The sequence below is a fragment of the Strix aluco genome, chromosome 3, assembly GCF_031877795.1.
Source record: "Strix aluco isolate bStrAlu1 chromosome 3, bStrAlu1.hap1, whole genome shotgun sequence".
NCBI lineage: Eukaryota > Metazoa > Chordata > Aves > Strigiformes > Strigidae > Strix > Strix aluco.
In genome coordinates, this window is record NC_133933.1 from 86,167,665 (window position 1) to 86,177,145 (window position 9,481).

At 37.5% G+C, this 9,481-nt stretch overlaps 1 protein-coding gene across 3 annotated transcripts in view; it reads left to right on the top strand.

Annotated features, from left to right (window-relative positions):
• SIM1 (SIM bHLH transcription factor 1) overlaps positions 1–8,808 on the top strand; it is a 54,338-nt gene extending 45,530 nt beyond the window's left edge. For all 3 annotated transcript variants that reach the window (XM_074819471.1, XM_074819470.1, XM_074819472.1), the window contains one exon: positions 2,151–8,808. In XM_074819471.1, coding sequence (XP_074675572.1) covers positions 2,151–2,881 — 731 coding nt within the window. In that variant the 3' untranslated portion in view covers positions 2,882–8,808. The remainder of the gene's footprint in view (positions 1–2,150) is intronic.
• The last annotated feature ends 673 nt before the right edge of the window (positions 8,809–9,481 follow it).

The window sequence follows — 9,481 nt, forward strand, 5'->3', positions numbered from 1 at the left end:
GAGGAAAGAAAAGGAGCCCTAAATTTTGCTAATGAGGACTGTTCTCTACTTTTCCTGTAAGTATAGAATTCCTTCCTTGTGTGTGTTTTGTACTTCTGTCATACTTGTGTTTCTCTAGCTTTTTCTTCTCCAGAAAAGAGAATTGAACAAAGTATGATAATTTTTCTGGCAAATTTTATGCATAATTCTTGCTGAGAATAAAAAGATAGTAATGTAGAAATATCATACAGAAGTACAAATACAAAAGTGTTAAATATTATTCCATACCTTTATCAAGGATAATCAATGCAAATGGAGAATATAATTTGATTTTAGTTTGTTCCTTGCTCTTGATGTAGTTCCAGGTGCTGCAGCTATTCTGTTTATTGTATCAAGTCTTACATGTTTCAGTAGGCCTTCAGTCTGTATGTAGCTTTGGAGGTAAAACCTGACATGTTGGTCTTAGCTGAGGAGAGAAACATCTCAGCTTCCCTTGCAAATATGCCATTTTCATTTAGATTCAGGCAGTTTCAAACTTTGGCCTTTCACAAAAGAAACTCTTTTTGACAATACTACGTGAACATTACTGTCAGAAGTCTCTTTGGGCAGAAAATATTTTCTTCCTTTTTGGTTGTTTTAATGTATCTTCTGGTAGTTCTGGCTTGGAGTCACCTTACAATAATGACAATTATCTGATCAGTATGGCAGGCCCTGGATATTGCATGTGAGCCCATGCATTTCTGATGACACTGCAGATATGGTCTGTGCAGTGAGACAAACTGAGCACGTGGTTTAGAGCTGCAGCCAACCATCTCCCCAGTGTGTTGTGGTGTGCAGGACATACCGTGTGCTCTGGTGGCTGGAGCTCCCTTCCAACTCCAGGTCCTGGCATTTTGGGTCCAGATCTTAAGAGGATGTGAAGGATAAATTTATGCCTATGAGGTACTCCACAGTGCAGTATTTTCACCAATGAATAGCAGGATATGTTTATTATAAAAGCCCATCACTGATTTTTGTCATGAACTCTGCCACACAGCGGTAGTGGTCTGCCACCCAAACAGATCTGTATACCTTGACCCAACACGGAGCAGAAGGAACTACTTGTGCTAGTCTGAAAATGGGTTTCCTTTGTGGACTCCTGTCAACCAACCAACAGGCCTCATCCCCAAGAGGACTTTGTATGTGCTGAGGCAAAGGTATTTTTAAGTAATTTGTGCAAGTCCAGCGTGTGCCCTCCTGCAAGCATGTGTCTCAGCGAATCCTTTATCAAGCCCTTTATTATAGTGTGACCTTAGTTGGCTGTTCAGGTTTGGGGGTCGCTCACTTTCTTCCTAGTGAGGATTGACAGGTCTGATTCTGTCCTTTCAGCTACATGCAAGCTGAACACCTTCTCTGATATGTCTATGGGCCTTATTTTTTAAAGAGAGGTAAGAATATAGTTGTATTTTCCCATTCTAAAAGTTTTATACAGCAAATATTTATGCGTTGGGATATGACACATTTTTACAGTAACCCTGTCTAACAGCTAAGGATTCTTATGCTTCTAAAGAAGAAGGGCTTCATTACTTGTGTTTATTGTTGTGTAACCTGTGTAGAGTCACTACAGGGCCACAAACTATTCCACAATGCTGTCTCTATGTTTTAGCTCCTGCAAAGGTCTAAGAAGACATGCTGGAATGATGTACATTTGTAGTTCCTTGAGTTTTTTCACCAGAGTCCCAAGTCACTCATTGATGCAAATAGGTAGTGAGGGGTCAGGGGCCTGAACATCAGCATTGAGGGCACTTTGACATGCCCTAGGGTACCTTGCCTGGCCTCTAGCTGCTTGAGATGACACATTGTTCCTGTAGAGTTGGTACCATATCTGCTGGGCCTATGCAGATTCTTGGTTACCCTAGAGCATCTCAGGTGGCACTGGATGTCTGTGTTGAGGTGCTTAGATCTCTTCTTTTTATATTTTCAGTTGCGTTACTTGTTCTGTGCACAGACACTGGAAACCAGAGGCTCTCACTGAAAAGCAAGGGGTCTACCATGGTAATTTTTGGTGACTTTGTTGTGTCACTTGCCTCTGTCTTGGTTTTCTGTCTGTAAAATAAGGTTCAGAGTACTTGTTCTTCAAGATGGCTTGCCTCTTTCATCCTCAATGCTTGTCCTCTTTCTCTCTTTCCTAGGGAGAGGACACTGGGATGAGGACAGTGTCGTTAGTTCACCTGATCCTGGCTCTGCCAGTGAATCAGGCGACCGATACCGTACTGAGCAATATCAGAGCAGTCCACATGAGCCCAGCAAAATTGAAACTCTAATAAGAGCCACCCAGCAAATGATTAAAGAGGAAGAAAACAGACTACAGCTGAGGAAAACAACCCCTGATCCGCTGGTCTCCATTAATGGCACAGGGAAGAAGCATGCTCTCTGTTTTTCAAACTACCCACAGCAGCAGTTGGCAGGGGATGTCTGCCGTGTCCCAACAGTTGCCAGCACTCCTCCATGTGAACACATCCAGCAACGAGATGGAAAGATTATGAGCCCACATGAAAATGACTATGACAACAGCCCCACAACACTGTCTAGGATAAGCAGCCCCAATTCTGACCGAATATCAAAATCTAGTTTAGTACTAGCTAAAGACTACCTGCATTCAGACATGTCCCCACATCAAACCCCAGGGGACCACCCAGCAGCCTCTCCAAATTATTACAGCTCCCACAGGCAGTACTTTGATAAGCATGCTTACACATTAACTGGATATGCCCTGGAGCATCTATATGACACTGAAAACATTAGAAACTATTCACTAGGCTGTAATGGATCACACTTTGATGTGACTTCTCACTTAAGGATGCAGCAAGATCCAGCACAAGGACACAAGGGAACATCTGTTATAATAACCAATGGAAGCTGACACTTTTTTTCTAAAAAATTTTGTGCTTTAAAAAATAACCTTTGAGATCTAATTGGAAGATATTATATGTTTTCATGCCCTTGTCGTTACCAGCATTTGATATACCACAGTGCACTAGAAAGAATAACCTAAGGTTTGGGGGGATAAGTTAGTTAAAACATATTACTTTTAAAAAATAAAAATGCACTGGCATGCAGGGTTAGAGTGAATGGGGCTAAACTCAATGCTGGTGCCATGCAAGGTGAAGAAGGATGGAAGAGGTCTAGGCAGGGAGTGCTTGGGGCAGGCTAGTAGAGCAATTTACACACATTGTGTTAAGAGGTGGTTGTTCGGAAATACAGCCAAGGGCAGACCTTCTGAATTGCATGTGCCCCACAGTTCCCAGCCAGCAAAACTGCTATGCGCTCTTTATGCAGAGAGTTGGAATGTGTTCCTCTGAAATACACATCAAAATGGGTACCTCTGGTGATCTGTTTATTCCCTAATGGCCAGATGTGTTATGCTGCTCCATGGTATAAAGCATCCATGGCTAACCAATACAAAATCAAAAAGGGGAGAAAGAAGAGAGAACTCGAATTATTATTTCCTTGTGTACTCATATGCATAGCTATTTACATACGCTTGATTTGAAAGGAGTCAAATGAGCAGTATCCTTATGATTAGTAAGATCAAATATTTACTTCTACTGTATTTAAAAGAAAGAGGCCTTTCTCAGTGTAGTTTTGAGAAATACATAGGGCTTGGTTGTCTTCATGTAGAGATGGGAGATTGTCCTCATATTTTTGAAAGGTTGCACAAGGTGAGTAGTGGAGTGAAATGGAAGAAAAATGTCAGGAGAAACAGGGAGAATAGGCTGGAATTAGGAGTGGTCCAAGATAAACACATTTAACTCTATGGCTATGTATGCCATTTAGTAATAATTTTGAAATAAGGAAAAGTGGTTCTAAGTTGCTGAATAATTAATAATTAATTTGAAACACAGAAGAAACTCAGTAGAATCACAGAAATTTTGCTGTAAAATACAAAATCAATTGCATAAGTGTAAAAATATGAGAGGCGAGAATAGGCAAAAACTGTATGGACCTACTTCTGATAAAGTTTTGGAGTAAATTAAGAAAGTATAGAAAATTGTAACTACTCTGTCTGACATACAGTAAAGTAATAGGTATGACTTTGAAAAAGATATATACATTCTTTTCTTGCTTGCAGCAGAAAATCTAATGATATCAGAAAATATTAAGAATATCAAAATCAGTCATATGTACATTAAAAAATACTGTGGGAAATCAGGGTTCCAAGAAATTAAATTGTATTAAGAATGCTGATATTATCAGGGCCTGTCCTAGAGTTATAGAAGACATCAAAAGAAGCAGAGAAACTTTCTGCAATTTTTAATAATCTCATGAACAAAGAGATACTAATTGATTGGAAAAGAGTAAATCAAAAACATATGCTAAAAAAAGTAAAATAGGGCATTTGTAGGCACAATTTCTAGACCTGTCCTTCTTTGTATGGCATTTATATGAAGTCTCAAAGTTGACTGCTCCCTATCATACCAATATGAAGGTAAGGTGACTTTAGGTGATTACTAAAATGAGATTAGCACTAAGTCTACCTTTATTTGTAACATTAAGAAGCTTGACATATGGGACTGAGTCATCAATGGGACTAAATATAAACCAGCATGCTATGGGTGGGTTAAAAATATCTATTTTCAAATAAAACTAATCAGAAGCAAAAGCTAAATAATAACATTATAAGCCACGTAAGTAGAGATGTACTTGAAAGCAGAGGAAATTACCTCTCTGAACTTGGAATATTGTGTATAGTCCTGATCACTCCAAGGCAGATTGTGAATCTTGAATTGAGCAGTACCTTACTCCATAAGCAATCTTTGTTGACTGCAGTGTGATCACTCCTGGTGAAAAGTACATTGAACACAAGGAAGAGCAACACAGTCTGGTCTTTATTATCTGAACCTCATAATAGAAAAGGTGGAGCAGAGCTCAGCAAAAGATAAAGAGACTGAAAGATCTAATAAAACTTTAAATAAACTGGGTCTGTCATCTTTGTAACAGAAAAGAATAAGGGGGAATGTCACTGGTGTGCACTGAGCTCTGCACAGAGGAGAGATAAATAATTGTCTAAAACTATTTGAACTAGCGGCAGAAATGAGAGACAGGGCATTGAATGTTAGCCAAGGCAAAATGAGAACAAAATGATTTGGCAAGAAGTTTATTTGACTAACTGCCAAATGAATAACAAAGGTCATAAAGAGAAGCAGCTAGAGATTTTTGTTTGTTTGTTTGTTTGTTTTAAGATAAAAACAAGGCAAATAATTGAGGGGAAGAAAAACACTGACAACTGTTAACTCAGAGGAAGGAATGGACCAAAATGGACTTCTTTCAGCCCAATAATTGTATATATTCCTAAAGCATAGGAATGAGAAAGTATTTTTGATAAATCTAGTTCTGGATACATATTTATTTCACTTATTCCTATGAATAATATGGATAAACTTGTATTTGGAGTCTCATTGTACAGTATTAAAATACAATTTGCAAAGCGAATTAGAGTAGAGGTACCTGGTATCGTATTATCCCTACTAGTACATATAAAAATAAGTCTAAGCATCAATATTATTTCATATTACAGAAGAGTTTCCTAAACTGTTTGGGTGAATGGGATTTTGTCAGCACCCAAGTTTCTTGAGATCACCAAGCACTCTTGATATCAAGCTTTTAATCAGAAGACAATAGAGTTCTGCAGACCAGTGGCAGTTCCCTGGCTATGGTCTAATGTCCATGGTCTAATGACCACAAGTAGTAAGGAAATCACAGTTTGGGCACTGCTGTATTTGCATTCTGACAGGCACTTTTGAAAAATAGAAGTCTTATAAAACAAACAGGCACAATATAAGATGCTTGTACTCTATATGATTTCACCTAGGAAAAAAGCCAGTGTGATATGCAATAAAAATTCCCCAATCTTATTTACTGTGATCCCAGAATAAAACTTCCCAAACTGTAGTTATTTATCCTGTTTTCAATAGTTCCAGTCCACTTCAATGACAAATGCAGCAAAATGCACTGTAATGAACGGAATATATCAGTAGAGAGGTCTGTACGTGCAGCCATGTTGTGCTGCAAGCAGAGGCTGATGCTCACTCCCCTCATGGGATGCCAGCAACTGGCACTCCTTAGCACTTCAGTACAGTCAGCCGGAGACAGATGTCTTTTGTCAGCTAACTTGCCACCCTGCTTCTTCAGATAGCCAGGAATTTCTTCTTAATTGACAGAAAGCATTGAATGTTGTAAACATAGACTCCGCATGCTACATGCTACATACAAGCAAGTTTGCAATATTAATTATAGCATATAATATCACTGCAGCTCATATTACAGGTACTTTTCAATATGGTATAAAGCTTATTTTTTCCACTGCATATTTATTTAATTCAAATTTTTATTTAGTGTCCTTCAAGAATATCATCTTCTCTTTGTTGGTTGCTTCCTTTTTTAAATCAGATGAGATGAGGTATTCTGCAAAATTGAAAAATGCAAGGCATTTGTACCAAATACATTTCAAATGTATCACATTAGCTAGGGGTTATCACTTTAAATAAGGTGTAGAGGTTGTGTTTTGGAACAGGAACAATATAAATTGTTGTGTTGCATCATTTCTCTAACATAATACTGTTTTGCTATTAACACCAAATTAATATTTTGTAGCTACTCCAAATACAAAGTGACCACAGTTCTTTCAAACAATTTCTTATTGATATCAGTGGATGGTGCATTATGATTTTTTGTGCATTATGATTTTGATATATCTCTTTTGTTTAAAGAAGCAAAGACCTCCTCTCTTCTTTATAAAAAATTGCTCCCCAGGGGCATGGAGTTTGTAATTTTGGACGAATTCACAAAGCAATTCTTAAATTAGAAGAAGAACCTTACTCAGCAATTTGTCCCATTGACTCAAATGGGAATATTTGTGGAGTAAGGTACTACTTAGTATGTATAAGGGCAAAAAAGCTGACTTGTGAAGTGGCAATAAGTTTGGGGTTTTTTTGTGATTTTTTTTTTTAATCTCAAGATGTATGGAAAATATGGAGGGTAATAGCTGTAATGGCTGTGTTTCTATTTACACATGCTTTGAAAAAATGAGTGCATCTCTCTGTACTGAAGGGCCCCAGAAGTATTTCTTAAGCTTTAAACGACTTTTGTTGATGTGTCTGCAATACTGCCACAGGTTACACAGTGAAATTCTGCTCTTTTAAACTCTTTTAATCACTCCTATCTAAATTTTGTTTTTATCTCCCGACATGCAGCATTTATTCATTAATGTCCCTAAATATGTTAACCACCATATGTTCATTTATGTGAACATCCTGAGTGAGTTGGAAAAAAAATAAAAGGTCGCATAGTATTTCTGGAAAAGGCACAGCCACCCCAGAAGATCAGGCTGGCTGTTCCAAATGTCAGTTAACCTTTCAGCCAAGGAACAAAGCTGTGGCATATGCATTGGTTTCAGACCTTCTGCATACAAAGTTGTATATAATGGGGATTATAGCACACAGTCCCAGGATTAGACCTAGCTATGTCTATTTTAAGGTGGCTATAGTTAATGTCTGGCAGCAAATGGATTCAGGCTCTGGACTTTCTATGAATTGCAAGTTTACTTAAAACACCTAAGGGTTAAAGGCAATACAGGCTTTGTTATTAGGAAAAATGGTGGATGAACATGCTTTCCGGTAGGTATACTGGATTAACTCCAGACACCTCCACAGTGTGTAGGAGAACCTATTTTATTTTATTTTATTTGCAGTTAGTATTGACAGATAAATATTTCAGTTGTATGCACTGAGAAGTAAAAAACCCACCAAAACCAACACCAGAAAAAACAAAACAGGAAAACCCTACACATTTTTTCTGTAATCCTTCAGTTTGTGTTAGTAAACCCTGCTAGAGGTGTAGCTGAGGGTTTAGCTGTTATCCTGAAGACCAAAAAATTAAATAGTCTTCTCTTTGGTATGATGACAGCAGTAGTGTGACTCCATTTCACACTTCCTTAGAGCATTTATTAATAAAAAAAAAAAAATGATGTGAGGTTGACCTTCACTGTGGCATTTAGTTTATGTATGCAAGAGTTCTGTGGATAAATCTGGCTCTAAGTTGTTAGGAATACATCTCTTTCTGAAAAGACGTAATTTATGACTCCATCTATGAAGCTGTATCTGAAAGGAAAGATCAAATACAGGAAGAAAAAAAGCTTTTTATCTGGTTGTATTCACTATTTAACTGTCCTCTCAGAGTTCTCAAGATTTACTATTGTTCTAGGATTCAAAATACAATTTAAAAACATTTTTATTTATTGCAATTTGGACTGCATGCATCTTTTTCTTTTCAGCTACCAATACAACAGGAAGTTTAGAAATGCAAGAAATAATCTTGCTCACACATTATAAAACATTGGCACCTTTACATTTCTAAGGAATTAAAGTCTATTAGGAAAAGTAGTTTTAAGGCACTGCATCTTTTTCCCAAGGTAAATATTTCAATGCATAAAATACACTAATCTAGCAAAAAAAGCACTTGAGTCATAATGAAGCATTTCATGTTTGTTTTAAACTAATGGGTTATATTTATGGAAAAAAAGACAGAGATCGCCAGCGTTTCAAATACCATGCCTTGCAATGTATAGGGTCTAGTGACATTGTAGCATAACATCTGTAATTTGAAGTTTTCCTTTGGAATGTAATGTAGGAAACACAGTTTAGCTATGTCAACAATATCTTGCAAAGTGTTCCCATTTATAATTATTTATATTGTAAATAGCTTTCTGAAGTAAATTTGAAGTTAATGTGCATAAGATGTATTTATTATGTGAAGATTTTTTTTGTTTAAAATATAGCTACCAATATGCAATTTTTGTCTGTTTTTCTACATTTTTAAATTAAGGATTGTCCTATATAGGAGACATTTTCAGGGAGTCATTTTAATTAATGAGAATATTTATCAGAATTGGGAGGGGACATGGTAAAAGTAATTTATTTTGATTCCTGTGAATCTTAAGTGCTCTCTGAATCTTGAATGAAGTTTATCAAAGTATGAAGGGACACTGATAATGTACTGCTACCCCATTTAAGAAAGATGTTTGAATCTGCTCAAATAGTATTCTGTCAGAAAGTGCTGACTCACAGGGGTTTAATTAAGATTTATTGTCTACTTTGTGAATAGTCTGCCATGTTTCTTGAAGCCATCCACCACCCCTGTGCCTCAGCTAAATCAGCTTGCTGACTTGGAGCATGATGCCCTTTAGGTGCTTAAAATAATATACTCAGAGTGTACAAAAGTAGTGTTATCACAAAGGAATAGGACAGAACTGATGCTAAGCTGCATTCAGACCTGGGAGCTTGCTATGACTTGGGCTTGTGTGCTTGTACAGTTCAATAGACTCATAATAACACGAGCCATCGTGCAGCAGCTGAGCCACTGCAACCAGTACCTGGTCTGGGCTTTAAGTCTTTCTGAGCTCAAGGGTTCAGGGTCACAGCTCTCACTTTCTAGTCCAGTTTCTGAGCCAGCAACCCCATTCTCA